General features: G+C 52.1%; 8 protein-coding genes across 14 annotated transcripts; 3 read left to right on the top strand and 5 right to left on the bottom strand.

The window, feature by feature from the left end:
* Positions 1 to 1,337: 1,337 nt before the first annotated feature.
* Positions 1,338 to 1,556, top strand: H257_00612 (hypothetical protein; the record flags this gene model as incomplete). The annotated part of the gene is made up of 1 exon (XM_009823369.1): positions 1,338 to 1,556. One exon carries the CDS (start codon positions 1,338 to 1,340, stop codon positions 1,554 to 1,556), a length of 219 nt encoding a protein of 72 aa, XP_009821671.1.
* A 3,063-nt stretch (positions 1,557 to 4,619) lies between these two features.
* Positions 4,620 to 5,323, bottom strand: H257_00611 (hypothetical protein; the record flags this gene model as incomplete). Its single annotated transcript, XM_009823368.1, has 2 exons — positions 4,620 to 5,027; positions 5,183 to 5,323. The coding sequence occupies 2 exons, from the start codon at positions 5,321 to 5,323 to the stop codon at positions 4,620 to 4,622; spliced, it is 549 nt and encodes a 182-aa protein (XP_009821670.1).
* Positions 5,324 to 6,699: 1,376 nt separating this feature from the next.
* Positions 6,700 to 9,434, top strand: H257_00610 (hypothetical protein). Its single transcript, XM_009823367.1, has 5 exons — positions 6,700 to 7,634; positions 7,690 to 8,105; positions 8,161 to 8,600; positions 8,671 to 9,078; positions 9,122 to 9,434. The coding sequence occupies exons 1-5, from the start codon at positions 6,802 to 6,804 to the stop codon at positions 9,392 to 9,394; spliced, it is 2,370 nt and encodes a 789-aa protein (XP_009821669.1). The 5' UTR covers positions 6,700 to 6,801; the 3' UTR covers positions 9,395 to 9,434.
* A 304-nt stretch (positions 9,435 to 9,738) lies between these two features.
* On the top strand, positions 9,739 to 11,799 carry H257_00609. Of its 2 annotated transcripts, XM_009823365.1 has the most exons (4): positions 9,739 to 9,812; positions 9,877 to 10,674; positions 10,715 to 11,083; positions 11,133 to 11,799. In XM_009823365.1, exons 1-4 carry the CDS (start codon positions 9,768 to 9,770, stop codon positions 11,223 to 11,225), a joined length of 1,305 nt encoding a protein of 434 aa, XP_009821667.1. In that variant the 5' UTR covers positions 9,739 to 9,767; the 3' UTR covers positions 11,226 to 11,799. The 2 variants fall into 2 exon arrangements, with proteins under 2 accessions (XP_009821667.1, XP_009821668.1); XM_009823366.1 differs by having other exon boundaries at positions 10,715 to 11,799.
* Positions 11,244 to 12,123, bottom strand: H257_00608 (hypothetical protein). 3 transcript variants are annotated; one of them, XM_009823362.1, is made up of 5 exons: positions 12,040 to 12,123; positions 11,904 to 11,960; positions 11,786 to 11,838; positions 11,549 to 11,732; positions 11,244 to 11,485 (listed from the first exon to the last, which is right to left on the bottom strand). In XM_009823362.1, exons 1-5 carry the CDS (start codon positions 12,118 to 12,120, stop codon positions 11,276 to 11,278), a joined length of 585 nt encoding a protein of 194 aa, XP_009821664.1. In that variant the 5' UTR covers positions 12,121 to 12,123; the 3' UTR covers positions 11,244 to 11,275. The 3 variants fall into 3 exon arrangements, with proteins under 3 accessions (XP_009821664.1, XP_009821665.1, XP_009821666.1); XM_009823363.1 differs by having other exon boundaries at positions 11,244 to 11,732; XM_009823364.1 differs by having other exon boundaries at positions 11,549 to 11,960.
* Positions 12,124 to 12,181: 58 nt separating this feature from the next.
* On the bottom strand, positions 12,182 to 13,321 carry H257_00607 (hypothetical protein). 4 transcript variants are annotated; one of them, XM_009823358.1, is made up of 5 exons: positions 13,214 to 13,321; positions 13,091 to 13,147; positions 12,980 to 13,032; positions 12,737 to 12,920; positions 12,182 to 12,662 (listed from the first exon to the last, which is right to left on the bottom strand). In XM_009823358.1, the coding sequence occupies exons 1-5, from the start codon at positions 13,280 to 13,282 to the stop codon at positions 12,468 to 12,470; spliced, it is 558 nt and encodes a 185-aa protein (XP_009821660.1). In that variant the 5' UTR covers positions 13,283 to 13,321; the 3' UTR covers positions 12,182 to 12,467. The 4 variants fall into 4 exon arrangements, with proteins under 4 accessions (XP_009821660.1, XP_009821662.1, XP_009821661.1 ...); XM_009823360.1 differs by having other exon boundaries at positions 12,182 to 12,920; XM_009823359.1 differs by lacking the exon at positions 13,091 to 13,147.
* Positions 13,322 to 14,220: 899 nt separating this feature from the next.
* Positions 14,221 to 15,342, bottom strand: H257_00606 (hypothetical protein; the record flags this gene model as incomplete). The annotated part of the gene is made up of 1 exon (XM_009823357.1): positions 14,221 to 15,342. One exon carries the CDS (start codon positions 15,340 to 15,342, stop codon positions 14,221 to 14,223), a length of 1,122 nt encoding a protein of 373 aa, XP_009821659.1.
* Positions 15,343 to 15,550: 208 nt separating this feature from the next.
* Positions 15,551 to 16,410, bottom strand: H257_00605 (hypothetical protein; the record flags this gene model as incomplete). The annotated part of the gene is made up of 7 exons (XM_009823356.1): positions 15,551 to 15,657; positions 15,710 to 15,743; positions 15,791 to 15,868; positions 15,919 to 16,006; positions 16,053 to 16,153; positions 16,199 to 16,217; positions 16,277 to 16,410. The coding sequence occupies 7 exons, from the start codon at positions 16,408 to 16,410 to the stop codon at positions 15,551 to 15,553; spliced, it is 561 nt and encodes a 186-aa protein (XP_009821658.1).
* Positions 16,411 to 16,449: the final 39 nt, after the last annotated feature.

Below are 16,449 nucleotides of genomic sequence, written 5' to 3'. Positions count from 1 at the left end.
ATCCAAGCTTGCCATCAAACATCTCGCCGCGCTCGTCATCCCACCGGGGCCTGGCGACAGCAACGAGGAACATAACTTTCGTTATGAACCGTTTGCTCTTGGTCGTCTGGTGGGGAGGCTCTTCATCGTGCCACACGTAGAACTTCGTCTTGGTTCGCCTCAGATAGAACCATTTTTCGTCGACGTGTATATTGTCGTACATGTCTACGAAACTCATGCCGCCATCCGGGTCATTGGTCATGAACGACCTTGCAAACGCTACGCGTTCGTCTTTGTTGGCGTCCGTCAGTAGAGGGCTAAGAGAACTACTCACACATTTTAGCATGTTGGGCAACTTCTGGTCCAACAAGTGTGGAAAGAGTTCGTCGAAAAGGGCTCCACCACGACCAAGCCCCAAGCCCCCCGCGACATGTCTCTCCGAACAAGACTCCCCGTCACGTCGGACCAATTCGATACAGAGTCGCAATCGTCAACGCAAGCTGCCTACCGGTCAACCCAGAGGGTCCTGGCAAAACTTGGGTACAAGAGGGGAAAGAAGAAGCGAGGTCTAGGCCTTCGCATGTGCGAAGCTAATATTCAGCATCGTGATATATATGTTTCTGATATGTGTGATATATTGTCGGGCGATGTCAACCGACGGCCTGTTATATATATGGATGAGAGTTATATTCATCACCATTATAGTCGGCATGATGATTCATTATATGATCCGAGTGATGACCTTGATCTTGAAGTCAAAGAAAAACACAAAGGTGAAAGATTTTGTTTTATTGCTGCCATTTTAGATAGTGGTTGTTTGGATAGCAAGCTCTTATGCTTGGATGTATTTCAAGGTGGAAAACGAACTGGTAAACCTGAAACCAAGGATTATCACGGAATGTTCGACCATGCATATTTTGTCAGTTGGTTTTCCAAACTTCTTGTCGAAATAGAAGATCTTGGGTTACAAAATGCTGTTATAGTAATGGACAATGCAAAATACCATAAAGGGCTTCCTCCGGATACACCGAAGTATGGAAATAAGAAGAGTGTCCTACAGGATGCTTGCACGGCGTACGGCATTTCTTTCACAAATGAAACGAAAGCTGCATTGTGAAAAAAGCTAAGTGTGCATGTGAGCAAGATTGACATCGAGGTTGTATCCTTGGCACGTGCCGCAGGGCATGAGGTTGTTTACACACCGCCTTACCACAGTGACCTTCAACCAATTGAGATTGTTTGGGCCATCGTAAAGTGCCAAGTACAGTGATCTTTACTATGCATATTATGCTAATGTTGTGCAGGTTGGACGTCAGTACACACAAGAAACCACGTTTAAAGACGTCCGCGTGCGGCTCATGAAGGCATTCGAGGACTTGATTCCAAGCAGCATCAAGGGCTGCATACACAAGGTCGACAGGCAACTCAACAAGCTTGCGGCGTACATCAAAGAGCAACACGAAGGCGATGCGAGTGATAACGACAGCGACCGCAGCGATGGTACCAACGGCGGCAGCAGCGACGGCAGCGACAGCAGCAGCAGTAACGACTCAAGTAGTTCAGAAACAGTGATGTAATAAATTTACTCTCTTTTCATTGGTCGAACGTTAACATGCAGCCGAGGCGTTGGAAATTCAAAAAAACACTGTGTATTGATATTTTTTTGGCAGGCCCCCTCGAAGCTGTCGACTACTGTGAATTGCAAATCAGTGGCAACTTTCCGCGGTCAAATTCGTGTTGGCGCGCGCGAGATACTGCACTTTCAGGATTTGCCACCACTCTGAATTGGAAATAAGTATAGGACATTCAAGCTCAACGGCCTCCAGAATGCAAACAAGCAATCAATCTATCCTCCAAGATCACACAGACATCCGTTTTCTTAGCCACATGCCTCGAGATAACCATCTCCATGAGGAAGAGAAGATCACAATTCTACACCTTGTAGCGACTGGAAACTCGATTGAAGACATCCGTGAATACACTGGGCGCTCCAGGAACGTCATATCAAAGTTCCTAAGGCGTTCTAATGCTTACGGCAAAGCCAAACGCCAAGGAAGATCCGCAAAATTGTCTTCTAGAGACAAGCGACAACTGTTTTGTCACGCGCTCAGTAGCAAATTCAGCTCTCGCGAGCTGACCAACACGCTGCAGTTGTCCGTGACCCCTCAGTGCTTTCGCCAGAATCTTTTGAGCCATCCAAACCTTCGCAACGTCAAGCGCCAGGCCACACCGCATCCAAGCTTGCCATCAAACATCTCGCCGCGCTCGTCATCCCACCGGGGCCTGGCGACAGCAACGAGGAACATAACTTTCGTTATGAACCGTTTGCTCTTGGTCGTCTGGTGGGGAGGCTCTTCATCGTGCCACACGTAGAACTTCGTCTTGGTTCGCCTCAGATAGAACCATTTTTCGTCGACGTGTATATTGTCGTACATGTCTACGAAACTCATGCCGCCATCCGGGTCATTGGTCATGAACGACCTTGCAAACGCTACGCGTTCGTCTTTGTTGGCGTCCGTCAGTAGAGGGCTAAGAGAACTACTCACACATTTTAGCATGTTGGGCAACTTTAAGTACACTGAGAGTGTTGATCTTGGTATGCCAGTACACACTTCTAAGCTTCGTAGTGTTTGACGTTTCTCAAATGGAGCTGCTTTGACAGCACGCTCAATATTTTCGATGTCGTGTTTCATCTTCTTGCCACATTGACCTAATGTAAGGAGTATCTGTCAGATTTAATACACACAATTTACTTTGTCAAAAAATATCCTGCATTTTTTTATAATACCTGACATTCTACTGGAGACATCGGCAAGTGCAGTCCGACCGCGCTTCCATATACGGCTGATTGTCTCGGTAGAAACGCCAAAGTGCTGAGCTGTCAATGACATAGAACCGTGCTTCAGCTAGAACCATGTCGTACGCTGCATGTCGCTCGTCGTTGGTCAGGTTTCGGTAGTTGAAGGTTGATCGAACGCCGATACAGGGTACTTTGTGAGAAGCAGGCAGTTGCGTTGGATCCATAGTATGGTTGGGCACACGAATCACGACTCGAACGAATTCAAAAATGACGAGAAGTGTCGATGTTGAGGTTAGAATCGTTGGACGTGATGCATTTTTGCTCGAATCTCAAAATCTACACCACCAAATTCAAATCGAATTATACCCAATCAAAGTGTATTGTTTGCTCTTTCTTTTAAGCCAATCAGAACGCAAATCCGTGAAATATTGAGCTTAATCCATGGTTTTTAGTGAAATCCAACAATTCTTCCTGGAAAGAGAAGTAGTTGACTTACAGCTTGTACGGATATGTAGAATTGAAGTTAATGCCGCACATGTAGGTTGTTCGCCAGACTCTGCCGGTGTCGAAACAGGTTTTCGTTTTGGCGTCAGCCCAATACCCTGCGTGCTGGACCTCTAAAGCAAAAAAGAAGACGCACATGTAGGACTAGTCATATTTCTTCAACGTAACATGTGTGTGTGTGTTCTAGAACTTATATGCTTGCAGCTTGGTTGGTGTTACGGTCCGTGCAACTCCGTTTATTGTGACCATACTCTTTGCACGACGAGCACCGCTTGCGATAGTGGTGTGATGTTTCATGTTCACCAGCACTGGCAATCCTCCGGGATACTGCGGGGCCTGGGCGGCTTGGTCGTTCTCTTGGAGGAAGCAAATTTATATCCGGGATACTGTGGGGCCTGGGCAGCTTGGTCGTTCTCTTGGAGGAAGCAAATTTGTATTCGTATAGTTCCTCTTCAATCGGAGGAAGCACAAATGCGCCATCGAATACGGAGGCGTACACACTGACCAGGTATACGTCGTCGAAGGAGTCAAATATTCTCGCGGCGGTACCGGCAGCCAGCATGGACGCGATGAAGTGGCGGCAGGGAATTCCGTTCTGGTCCATGAAAGCACAGCTGCACTCCCGGTTCGATACAACAACGCGTTTTTTGAACTTTGGCAGTCGCGTGGTTGAATAAACGTGGAAAATGTCATCGCTGACTGGCTCCGTAGCGTAGTGTCCAGCCAGCTGGAGTTGTTGGTCGTATGCTTTCAAGGCACCAGGTGTCACTTTCCTGTCTTCTGCGATCCATTTCTTCGCTCGGTTACTCTTCTTTTTGAAGTCGTGGCGCATGAAGTCCACAAAAGCAGACACGAATGGAAACGGCAGCGAGTATCGAATGTTGTTCATGAGGGAGGTACTGTGCTCGTTCTCCACGAAGTTCGTCGTACTCCACCCATATAACATCGCTGTCTTGATGTTTGGGTAGATAACCCGCTTGACTGGATCGATGTTTGCCACGTACGCTTGCACTTGTTCCCCGCAGGCAACAGCGAGGTCTGCCAGTCCGGCCGTGTACTGAATTTCTTGCAACGCGCCTTGACTTTCCCAGATGAGGTTGTGGTGTTCTTGACGAAAGAGTTTTCCAAACTTGCTTGTCACGTTGCAGATGATGTGGAGCGTACAAAACTTGAGCTCAATACCCACAGCGCGTGCAACAGCAATAATCCCGAAACCCAGGTCAGACATATGGTACGGTAGTCAGCACAACTCCGCAGTCAATGCAAAACCGGAAGAACCAGCTGCAATGGCCCTCACTCTCGCTTGGGACTAAAGCACACGCCAGCCTTACGTTGTTCATGTTTCCGTCTCGGCCAACAAGAACCAAATGGATTCCGTTGTACAACTTGTTCTTGCAATGAGCGCTGTCGAAGCCCAAGATTTTCTGCATTCCGGCTTGAGCGACAATGGAAGCACCGAATGCAACAGCTCAACGGACGAAGTGCCCGTCGACGTCGCTCTCACACTTGCTTGCGCTGCGAGGGTTGAGAGAACCACAAATTGCTCCAGAAATGCTGGAAGGACGTCTGCTCGCTCTTGTCCAGGAAGTCTTGGACAAGTTGCTTTGCTCGGTAAACCATACGGGCTCTGTTTACCACATTTAAGGATGCAGGACCTGTACTTGGGTCTGAAGGAACGAGGCGTCAACACGACGGCTCGCGTGTACAGCACATATGACGCTCGGTAGCTGCGCAATTTGTCGAGCTGATGGCTTTCCAACAGATGTACAGTCAACGTGCTCAGCATTTACTGAGGAGATGTACCACGGTTGTGGAAATTCACCCGCCGTCCTTGTTGACTTCTTGTACGCCTTGACTTGAAACGGGCACCCACTTATTGTTTCCACCACGTAGACTTACAGTGACATGCATGTTGGCTCGCAGTGCTGACTCTCGCACGTACGCGACGAAGTCCTTGCCTGACTGGAATGTCATTCCCACAGTCAACGCGTGTTGCGTGTTGACTTCGCTGTTCCCTTCGTCTGGTCGACGGCCTTCCATTACGACGGTTGATTTAGCCGAATTGTATTTGCATCATTCAATCAACGTTAAACTATTACTTCAAGTAATAAACTGTAAGTATGCATTTTATTAAGTGCGTACTCACATATTGTCGTAGTTTTCACATTATGTCGAAGTTTTTGGGGAGATACTCACATATTGTCGATTACCCTCATTTTCTGATACTAGTATAAAGGTGACCAACTATGCAAGATAATATATACGGCCCAAGGGTGTATATCTTGTACTACGTCGTATATTTTGTGCGAAAATTCGGCATTCCCACACTTTCTTCGAATATGTCGTCGTTTCTGATCAGGTCCCATTCAAGATGGAGATCCTATTGGGATTTTTCTTGACGTATGCGATGTAGTGCTACTGCATGAAGAAAGCAAGCAGACTGTGTTGACGCTTATATCACCAAGCTAGTTCTGCATACCGGCAGTTGAAGGTGCGTGAATGGCTGACACCAACAAATACTCCTGTAGTACTACTACTAACATTCGTACTACAAATATATTGTCGATTTTCTTCAAATGTCCAATTTTCCGTGGCTCACACAAACGGAGACAATATATTGACTTCGCATTTTTTCGGCAGAAATCCAAACTGATATTGTAGCAAATCAGCGACAAGTAATTTCAGATTGACCAATAGGAGAGATTGGTGCCTGGTTCGGTCGGCCCGAGATTCGTTTGAAATGGGTCCATGCCGAATCTCCAATTCCGTTTTTTGTATCAATTTTCGGAAAATGTGAACTCTCCTACTTTTCACATTCTACCCGAATTTGCAAAGAGGGGCCAGGGGCACCGTAAAACCTCGGTGTGGTATAGAAATAGTCCGTCGCGATTTCAACCCTCGTGAAAGAGGAGAACAAGGCACGAGGGATGAGACTTATTGGGTGCATGCCATTCGCAATGCTCTTCATCGCCACATTCAATAGGAGCCTAACGTTACACGTACCGGTAAACCAATGGCTTTTCCCTCATCAGAATCGGGGGGGGGGTGTTTGGTGAGGCCAATCAGATGCAAGCACGAATACATCGCGTGTTGTACATCCCAGGATTTGCAGGATGTATTCCAGTAAAACCAGGAAATTTCCCATCGTGTACAGTCGGGGTAGTCGGGTTGACATAGGTTGTACCCGTCTTTCTCTGCACTCTTGTTGACCTTTGGAAATAGGTCCCCCCTCAAGGCAGGCTCTTCGATACCTTCTGCATTTCACTTTTTATAACTGTATCGTCATGCGGCAGGATGGAATTCCAACGTTAGGGCACAAGTTACTAGGAATATTGCGCTTGATATAGGAAAGTTCCCCTCGGAACGTTACAAATTCACTCACACACGTGGAAACGACACACACTGAGGATAATTATCCGGACACCATTTTCGTCCGCGTTGTGTAAAACTTCCCTCGACGTGACCATCCCGCCGACGGTGAGTCCCCTTAGTCGACGACCGAGGAAGTGCTCAGCTTGATGCGGAAAGCCCCTTTGCCCGACACAATCCAGTCCATGGTGAAGCAGCGCAAGTCCACAGCTACGGCGTTGGTTGATGAAAAGGACGACGGCTCGCCAACAGTACCGCCGCCGCCAAAGTCTGGCCTGTTCAAGTCCAAGATTCGCCTACCCTTCCAACGCGATCGGATCGACAGCACCTTGTCTGAGGCGCGAGTTTCAGATGTGAGTGACGATGCGTCGGACGAGAAAGACAAGTCACCGACACCTGTCCCAGGCAAGAAAACCCCCCCAAAGCCCACTGGCACCAGCGAATGCCACATGTGTCGCACGCATCTGGGCCTTCGTCGGTACAAGCACCACTGCCGAAATTGCGGCAATTCCGTGTGCAGCTCCCACAGCAAGAACCAGCTGCCGTTGCCGCAGTTTGGCATTTTACGCGCCGTGCGCGTGTGCGATCGATGCACCAAGGACGTGTTGCAGCAGCGCGTAGGCATCAAGCGCGGTACGTCGTTGTTCCAGGAGAGCGCATCCGTCACGAACGACTCGTCCATCGGCGGGGTGCTGTACAGCGGCATGGTCGAGGAGCAGGACGCGACCATGGACAGCGTGCTGTACCTTGGGTCGTTGAAGATGACGGGGCGGTCGCTCGCCAGTCGCAACATGAACTTGAACGTGGCCATCTGGAAAGACCGCATGCTCGTGATCACCCCCGCCGAGATTCTGTGCTTCAAGCATTACGCCGACTCGGGCCTCGGCGAAGTGCGCACCACCGTGCATATGACCGACATCCTCCACGTGTACATCAACGACAAGTACCCGACGATCCTCACGACTGTACGCGCCGACGGCCGGTACAACGACTCCGCCTATCTCTCTCTCTCTTAGAAATATATGTGTACGCATTAGAATCTTTCGCATCCGCGCCAAGGACAAGGACCAGTGCCACGCCATCCACGACATCCTCACGCGCACGATGCAGCTGTTTCAGGACGCGCTGTACAAACTGCAGCGCGGCGTGCGGCCAGAGGACTTCTCCGTTACATCGGTCACGTCCCAGCACGCGTCGTCGTTGCCGGAGACAGTGGTCATGGCGTTCCCCCAGCTGGGCGACGTCATGGCAGTCCACGTGTTCCCATCCACACTCGTCCGCGTGTATGTGGCGGGTCCGATCGCGTCGGGGGTTGCCGTCTACACGTACGACATGCTCACCCAAAACGCGTTTCACCAGCCGCTCAACGCGCAAGATATTGTGCGGCAGTACTGCGAGATGCCGCACTCGGTGGAGGACCCCCACGGCCTTGAAGTGCACGTCACCTCTGGCGGTATCATACTAATATTATATTACACTAGTACCTCACGAACGAATGCTCCATGTAGACTCGTCTTCGCACAACAAGTTCAACACGAAAGACTGGGCGAGGCTGGTCGTGGTGGCGGCCGTCGGGGCTTTGGGCTGGCTGTATCTTCTGCCAGGGATCTTCATCCTGGGGCTCGTGGTGGCGGCGGCAGTTGCCGTCTTCTGGGTTCCGTCTGATATGAGGGGCCATTTGGGGGTGATGTGGGCGACGCGGCGCTGGCAGACGGCAACACTGCGAATCATCAGTTGCAAGCAAGTGTCGGTCGGGCTCAAGTGCGGCGGCGGCGGCAGCGGCGGCTCGGACGAGGACACGCCCGACAACGACGTGTACCGGCGGTTCGTGGAAGGCGCGTCCGGCGACGTCGAGTTGGCCAAGCGCAAGTACTTTTTCATGATGAGTTGGCGCAAGACGGAAGATATTGACAACATCCTCGCCAAGCCCCACGACAACTTTGCTGCGGTAGGTACCACACATACACTATTTGGAGGTAGAAACCAACATCGTCCGTCACACATGGTATGGATGGTAGTTTAAAGAGTGCATGGTGAGCTACATCCACAAGCGAGACAAGTGCGGGCGCATGGTGCTCGTGGACAAGTCGGGCGTGATGAAGAAGAGCATGCAGGCGCTGCTCGCGCGCGGCCTGACCGTGGACGACGCATGCTACCACACGGCGTTCATCATGGAGTACCAGTGGAAGGTGCTGGACCCGCGGCCATACCCCGACGGCCAGATGCTCCGTATCATCGACCTCAAGGGCATCTCCATGGACGCCATGAGCAGCGAAGTGTTTGGGTTTGTCAAGAAGCTCGGGTTCATCGTTGGCCACTACAACGCCGAGCGCATCTACAAAGTGATCATTGTGAACCCCCCCGCGTGGTTCAACATGATTTGGAAGGTCGTGGCGCCCATGATCAACCCCAAGACCCGCGACAAGGTACGAACGACGTCATCGTCGGAAACGTTGACAACATGTGTAGACGATTGTCGTGCGCGGCGCGGCCGAGATCACGAAAGCCCTGCTCGAGTTTATCGACTTGGAGAATATTCCGCAAGAATACGGCGGGACCTGCGCGTGCGAAGGCGGCGGGTGCATGACCCATTCCCCCGAAGAAATCGAACTGCGCGCCTTTGTCACGAAGCTCAATGATCGCGATGTCGCCGGTGCCCAGGAATTGCTGCAGCAGATTCGAGACCGACCCCATGCGTTGTCTAGCGTACAGGAGGACCAACAGCTCGACCAGCAGTCATAGAAATCCCCCATCATCATTTCCTCGTTGTGTTCATTACGTTATGTGATGCATGTCGAATGCTGATGCTGTCTGTGATGCTGCACACGAGTATGCAGGTTAGATGGAGTAGGATTGCATGACGGTCGGAGAATGTCTTCCATCGCGCAACATCATGCCCATCGTCGCGGCGGCTTTGAGCGGTCCTCGAGCATTCGATTATCCGGCTCCATAATTTAAAACTTGGGCGGAATATAAAATAGTTGGGCCTTTTCATGCTTACAGACTTCAAGTCAAATTGAGGTGGGTATAAAATATTTCTAGTATTTTTATTCAAGGCCCGCTGGCCTACCGCGAGGTGGAACAAGAAGTAAAATCGAATATCCCGCCGACAACGATGCTGGACGCAAGGGAAATGGTGCCCTTGCTGGCCATCCTCAATGTACGTGCGATGCTTCATGCGAATGGGAAGGACATGGGGTTGCTTATGGCGTGGCGTCATGTAGGAAGATGAGAAGTCCCTCGAGGCTGTCGTGTCCCTGTTCCTGCGGTCGTTCACGAAAAACGACCACTTTAAGGTGGGCTGCATGATCTGCTTGCTCGTGGTCGACAACCTGCTGACGAACGCACAACGCATCGTGGGCTTTACGATCCTGAGCGAAGTGTTTCGCAACGAAAACAACACCAACCCGTTCTTCCCATGCCTCGTGGAAGCGGTGGACGCGCCGCTGGTCGACCCCGCGGAGAAGCGGTTCCTCCTCCACCTTCTCTCTCGTATGAGTTTGAGCGGTAACTCTTCCGAACCGAGCAAGAAGCACATGAACGCCAAGCAGGTGCTGAATTTCTTCCGCAATGAACCCAAGGCGGCGTCCATCAACCTCGACCTGGACAAGCAACTGTACGTCGAGAAAACCCCCCGTGTTCCCGAACGCCGCGCCCAAGGCGTTCGCGGTGTGTTGTCCCATTCACCGCTGGAATTCCAGGAACATGGCAACCACAACCTCCTCCTCGCGCCGTCCGACATCAGCGCCGTCAACACGGACGACGAGGCGCCGCTGAACGTTCAGGACCTGCATCTCGACACGTGCACCATGCTGAGCGTCGACCCGTCGTTCGTGCGGCCTCCTCCGAGCATCCTCGAGCCCGACGTGACCGAATTCATGTGGCTGAACCCAGATTACTGCCCCACGTTGCTGTGGGACACTGCCATGTACGAAGAAGTGGACGTCGACTGCGGGCGCGAGTTGCGGGACCTCATGTCCAAGGCCTTCCACGGTCCGTTGGTGCCGTCGCAGCAGCAAAAGGTAACACCTATCGTCCCAAGTCGAATCTCATGTTTATTAGGTACTGGCCGACTTGGACGCGGACCCGAAGCTCGTGTACTCGTGCCAGCTGACGCCGACGCGGCTGCCCGACCTGGTCGAGAACAACCCGATGATCGCGATCGAGTGTCTGCTCAAGCTCATGTCGTCGAACCAGATCACCGAGTACTTGTCGGCGTTGGTGAATATGGACATGTCATTGCATTCGATGGAGGTGGTGAACCGGCTGACCACGGCGGTGGAGCTACCGACTGAGTTCATCCACTTGTACATATCCAACTGCATCTCATCGTGTGAGAACATCAAGGACAAGTACATGCAGAGCCGCCTCGTGCGCCTCGTGTGTGTCTTCTTGCAGTCGCTTATCCGCAACAAGATCATCAATGTGCAGGTACATATCACTAACATTTGACGACCAACCTCGGATCCCGTTTTGTTAGGACTTAATTATTGAAGTACAAGCGTTTTGCATCGAGTTTAGCCGGATTCGAGAAGCGGCGGGGCTGTTTCGGTTGTTGAAAACGTTGGAGTGATAGGAATACAAAAAAAAGTGCCAAACAACGTCATATATCTCGTGGTTGTCTTATGCATGAGGATGTGCCGCCGTGGCCTTGGTGCTCTCCTCCAGGTACAAGCGCATGGCAAAGAGGCCGTCGGGGGTGAACTCGTCGGCGCGCGCGATGATGTCGGACGCGGACATGACGAGCACTTGCGACACTTCTTCGGGCTGCAACGTCAATGCGCCGTCGTATACGCACTCGAACATGCCGCCCCACACAACCGTACTTGCATCCTACGATCAAAGATATGTTGGCGAAGGTGATGAGCATAGAACGAGGGATGGATGCATCGAGACTTGGTAGAAGAACGTGCACACAAACGTTAGCGGGACGCCTGACACGCCCATCTCCTCTTTGACTTCACGAAGCGCATTGTCTTCGTAACTTTCGCCGGCTTGCACGACACCACCGGCCATCGGGTCGAGGAATCCAGGGCAGTAGTCCTTGATCAACGTCCGCCGCTGCACGTAAAAGTCCCCCCTACCGACGAGCATTGGTGAGCCACACCCGCGCAAATCAAGCTGGTTTCGCACGCGCTGTTTCGAATGACAATGTACGTGGCGCGATGGGGAAGCGAAAACACGCGCTACGCATGTATGCGCACGAAGAAGTGTCGTGAAGAACGTCCATGTGACCAACCAAACGCACTACCATCACAGATCGATCGGCCTTCCCCACGACATTGTTGTCCAAGTCCACGATTTCAACCTAGCACATCTCGTCCATGATGAGGATTTCATCCGTATACATTCCTGGCTAAGGTTACGGGTGGATGCGATTTCCTTACTTGCTCGCGGGCCGTCAAGCTGTTGAGCTTCTGTTCCAACGACGCTTGCATGTTGTTGATAGCGAAGTTGCGTTGATTCATTCGGATAATTGTTATTTATCCGGATTGTAGGGGAATATGACATTTGAAATCGCATATGTGGGGCTAACGTTACAGTAACTGTAAAGGGTCCACGTTGACGCGGACGGTGTGAGGGCCTCCGAGCTAACGAATCCTCGATCGTGCCATCCTATTTCACACGGGTTGTCGAAGTGACTTCTGCCCTGGGGACATGATCGGTCAGCTGCATGTAGCACGCAAGATCGTTGCGACAACGAAGATGGACGATTGAGAGTACTGTACTGTGTCGACAAGTGTGAGCAATAATCCACCCACGCAACGCTGGAAGGTTTTTTTACTAATACAACTAACGTTACTGTAACGGATGGTCACTTTGCAGTCGTCCTAGAGGTCGTCAAGTACGTGCGGAAGGCAAACATGCCGTCGGGCGTGATGTCGTGCTCGCGAGCCAAGATCTGCTGTTCCGACAGAAGCAGCACCTCCGCCACCTCTTCGTCTTGCTTGGTTACCGGTCCATCGTACACGCAATCGTACAGGCTTCTCCAAACGAGCATGGGTGGCGACTACTCGTACGTATGTAGTACATGCCAATGAGTCGCCAGTTGGTGGTGCATGTCTCGGGATGATGGGTGTGTACCGAGTACGAGAACGTGGTGATGTGGGTCAAGGGGGTGTTGCGGATGCCCATCTCTTCGTCGAGTTCGCGGTAGGCACTCTCGTCGTACGATTCGCCAAACCCAACGACGCCGCCGGCCATGGGCTCCAGGAGCCCAGGGCAATAGTCTTTGGTGCTCGAACGACGCTGTACGTAGTAAAGGCCACTATACAAACCAGATACAAAGTCACCCCCGCCAAGTGCAAAGTCGTGGCAAGCTCGTACGCAGAGTTCCGAACCACGACATACGTGGCTCTATGCGGAAGGTTGAATATTTTCTACATGCAGGCACTGAGTCATCGCATGATTTCAAGAGATAGACTTGAAGTGCCGGACCATCACGGCCCGTGTGGAGCTCCCTATGACGTTGTTGTGTGCGTCGACTATCACGACCTGAATGCACAAGATGCAGTGTCATGCAGGGAAGGCGATACAGTAGCGATACGTCGCATAACGTACTTGTTCTCCTGCGCTAGCTCCATGCAGTTTCGCTTCGAGCAGTCCCACGTCGCCTGGCACCGTCGTCATGCCCGTGAACTTCGTCGAACGTATGTACGTCCAACAAGTGATATTCTTAATCTCGAGTTATACGTATACACTACCCTTCCGGATGTTTTGACCACATACGACGGCACAATATTGCCAGTACATGGTTCGAGAGTCGTCGTAGAATGCATTGACCCATCAAAGTGCAAACTCGGTGGTCAGAACCAGGCAGCCACGTTGACCTAGCTGCAAGTAGAAGCCACCCCCCTTCAGTCAACCACGGTACTCTACTGGATGCTTCCATCAACCTCTACTTCAAGTGAGCGGAACAATCTGAGGACCATCGCCATCGTCGTTTGTGCGGGGGGGAGGGAAGGAATGCGTAACGTCGTCGTGAAGGGTTGCGCCATATGCATCGCATTGGCCTAAACACTTGGCAAAGCCAGAAGCGCGTCCGTGTTACGTTAGCTAGTGGGTGCTACTGGAATGTTCGTCGCAAATTGCAAAACGCGTCCGATCACCATGCCCCCGTGCTCATCGTCATCACAAGGTTGAATCTGTGCTGAACCATGGTACTAGTACTCTACCGGTAGTACGCTGGACGGTTGGAACTGAATGTATCGCAAACGAACTGTCGTTGCACGATACTGTACTGCATCGGCAAGTGGCGGACGCAACACCACGATGCCGCCGCCAACCAACAAATGATCTCTGTAACCGCTCCAGGCGGTTTCATCCAAAACCACTCGGTCTGACTTGCATCAAGTCCACACCTCTCCATGTCGAACTTCGAGTTGAGGTACACAGCTGGCGTCCATCCAATGGGCACGTACTCGGGCGACGAGGAGCAAGTGTTTTGTCAGCGTATGTAGGTACTTTCTGTGCATGTCTTTGGCACCGAACAGCCACCCAGCACCCGATTCTACTAAGCTTACTTCCTTTCTCAAGTCCGTCCTCGTGTTGTAGTAGTAGTACCCTTTTCATTCTCCATCTCCCTTCCAACCCCACACCAAGTGATGACCTGTGAAACCGCGTCGACTTCCCTTCCCATTGCATCCAACGAAGACGAACGTCTCCAAGCGTTGTACCAGCTCAGCATTCTCGACACACCCAAAGACCACGTGTTTGACATTGTATGCGACTTGGCCGCCAAGGCACTGAATTGCTCGTGCGCTGCCGTGACGTTCATCGACAAGGACCGGCAATGGTTCAAGGCCACATTGGGCTTGTCCGTGTCGGAAGTGCCTCGCGGCGTGAGCTTCTGCACGGTAGCGTCCAGCGGCCCCATCGCCGTACCAGACACGCTCCTGGACGACAGGTTCGCGCACAACCCCCTCGTCACACAAGCCAACGTCCGGTTCTACGCGGCCGCCCCTATCACGACTCCGACTGGCCACGTCATCGGGACCGTGTGTGGCTTCGACGACCGCGCACACTTGGACGACGACATATGCGACATGGCCGCCTTGGTCCTCTTGGCTGCCGCTGTCCTCGACCACCTCGACAAAGCCGCGTACAGCATGGACGATCCGTGGCAGCAAGCGCAGCGGCAGTCGACGTACGGGCCTCTGCCAAAATGGACCACTGCACTCCCGTTCTTTTCGTCGCGAAAGCTGTCGAGCATCGGCAGCTGCGACGACGTAACTGAATTCGATTGGGCCAACAAGGACGACCAAGAGCGAATGGACGTACTGAGCAGTTACAATGTCCTGGACACAAAGGCGGACGAGTTCTTCGACGCCATCTGCGGCGACGCGATCGTCGCGTATGCGTGCCCCATCGCCGCAGTGAGCTTCATGGACAACGCTCGGCAGTGGTTCAAAGCCAGTGTGGGACTTGGACTCACGGAGATCCCGCGCACCATCAGCCTCTGCGACACTGTGAGCGCCAACCCCACCGTCGTGCTGGACACGCTGCAGGACCCCCGCCTCGTGCACAATCCGTTTGTGAATGGCACCCCTCGCATCCGCTTCTACGCGTCGGCGCCCCTCGTGTCCCCCCAAGGGTTTGTCGTCGGCTCCATCTTTGTGCTGGACGTGGTAGAGCGCCCCGACTGCGATACGGCCAACCTCGTCGCACTGTCCAAGAAGATCATGGAACATCTCGACCACCAGAGCTAACCCGAACGACGGAGGAGTGTTTGGTGTTCTTCCGTGATTGTAGCGGGTGTTGAGTGTATGTATGCGTGGGGATTTCAAACTAAGATTAATACTTCGAAGTAAAAGAACAGTTTCTTTTAACGGGTGCGGACAGTTAATTGTTATAATAATACCGGATGATGTTGCTTGAAGATGAATAAAAGAACAGTGTTTAAAAAACGATCAAACTCAACATGACCAACGTGCCCAACAACAGCAGAAACCGCGACAAGAACACATGCTGCACGCGCTGCTGGGCTTCCGCCTCTGACACCGGTCCTAGCGATGACTGATGAGAAGGAACATATGGAGGGGACGCATGTGTGCGTACCTGTGTCCGCGACGGGGGAATGCGTGGCATGTTGCTACAATAGAGGTGGTGAACGAGGCGATGCTACAGCTTTGAACGTACGAATTGAAGCCCAAAGAGGGAAGGGAAGAAGCCGATCATGGGCGAAAAGCCCACGTCTTGTGTCGAGTCCTGTTCTGGCTAAGTCATGTGGTGAGAGACGCAAGCGGACGGCAAACATGTATTCGTACCGCAAAGCGCCCCCGACGTTGAACTGGTTCAGGTCGTTGTCCCCTCGGACGGTCAGGAACTCCGACGTCAAGCGGCACGCTTTGTTTTCTACGGCCAACGTCTGAAGATGCAGTGGTGCATAAACATGTACTACCTTGGATCGACAGAATTCGACCCGCGGCCATACACGGGGATGACATTGTCCTGTGTCACGCCTGCCTTGCACACCGGGCATTGGCTGTTGCTACATATCCACTACACCCCTGAATCACTTCAAAGCATTTGAACGGCGGCACGTACTCGATAGAGGCAGGGCCAACTGCACAACCCAAAACGGCATGAGCACTTTCGACAACGATGGCTTTATTCCGTACGTACCAGTACAAGTGGCCACACAACGTGACCACGGGCTCTTTGACATGATCCAAGCATATGTTGCAGTCGAATGCATGGGAACCGTCTGGTGCTTCTCGCGGCGGCGGCGATTCAGAAGACACCGTCTCGGGATCCATGTCCTATTTATTGCTCGACGAGCAAACAATTTCTTTGTG

Source organism: Aphanomyces astaci (assembly GCF_000520075.1).
Source record: "Aphanomyces astaci strain APO3 unplaced genomic scaffold supercont1.1, whole genome shotgun sequence".
NCBI lineage: Eukaryota > Oomycota > Saprolegniomycetes > Saprolegniales > Verrucalvaceae > Aphanomyces > Aphanomyces astaci.
Note: the sequence above shows the minus strand (reverse complement) of the source record. Positions and strands in the feature narration are given on the sequence as shown.

Excerpts from the sequence above, each read along its gene's own strand:
- H257_00610 (XM_009823367.1), top strand. The coding sequence starts at position 6,802 with ATGCGGAAAGCCCCTTTGCCCGACACAATCCAGTCCATGGTGAAGCAG. Across the intron at positions 7,635-7,689 it reads ACTGTACGCGCCGACGGCCG|AATCTTTCGCATCCGCGCCA; the intron begins GTACAACGACTC and ends TGTACGCATTAG. Across the intron at positions 9,079-9,121 it reads ACCCCAAGACCCGCGACAAG|ACGATTGTCGTGCGCGGCGC; the intron begins GTACGAACGACG and ends CAACATGTGTAG.
- H257_00609 (XM_009823365.1), top strand. The coding sequence starts at position 9,768 with ATGCTGGACGCAAGGGAAATGGTGCCCTTGCTGGCCATCCTCAAT. Across the intron at positions 9,813-9,876 it reads CCTTGCTGGCCATCCTCAAT|GAAGATGAGAAGTCCCTCGA; the intron begins GTACGTGCGATG and ends GGCGTCATGTAG. Across the intron at positions 10,675-10,714 it reads TGCCGTCGCAGCAGCAAAAG|GTACTGGCCGACTTGGACGC; the intron begins GTAACACCTATC and ends CATGTTTATTAG.
- H257_00608 (XM_009823362.1), bottom strand. The coding sequence starts at position 12,120 with ATGAATCAACGCAACTTCGCTATCAACAACATGCAAGCGTCGTTGGAA. Across the intron at positions 11,733-11,785 it reads ATTGTCATTCGAAACAGCGC|GGGGGACTTTTACGTGCAGC; the intron begins GTGCGAAACCAG and ends GCTCGTCGGTAG. Across the intron at positions 11,486-11,548 it reads TGTGCACGTTCTTCTACCAA|GATGCAAGTACGGTTGTGTG; the intron begins GTCTCGATGCAT and ends CTTTGATCGTAG.
- H257_00607 (XM_009823358.1), bottom strand. The coding sequence starts at position 13,282 with ATGACGACGGTGCCAGGCGACGTGGGACTGCTCGAAGCGAAACTGCAT. Across the intron at positions 13,033-13,090 it reads GCTCCACACGGGCCGTGATG|AAAATATTCAACCTTCCGCA; the intron begins GTCCGGCACTTC and ends GCCTGCATGTAG. Across the intron at positions 12,921-12,979 it reads GTCGTGGTTCGGAACTCTGC|TGGCCTTTACTACGTACAGC; the intron begins GTACGAGCTTGC and ends TGGTTTGTATAG.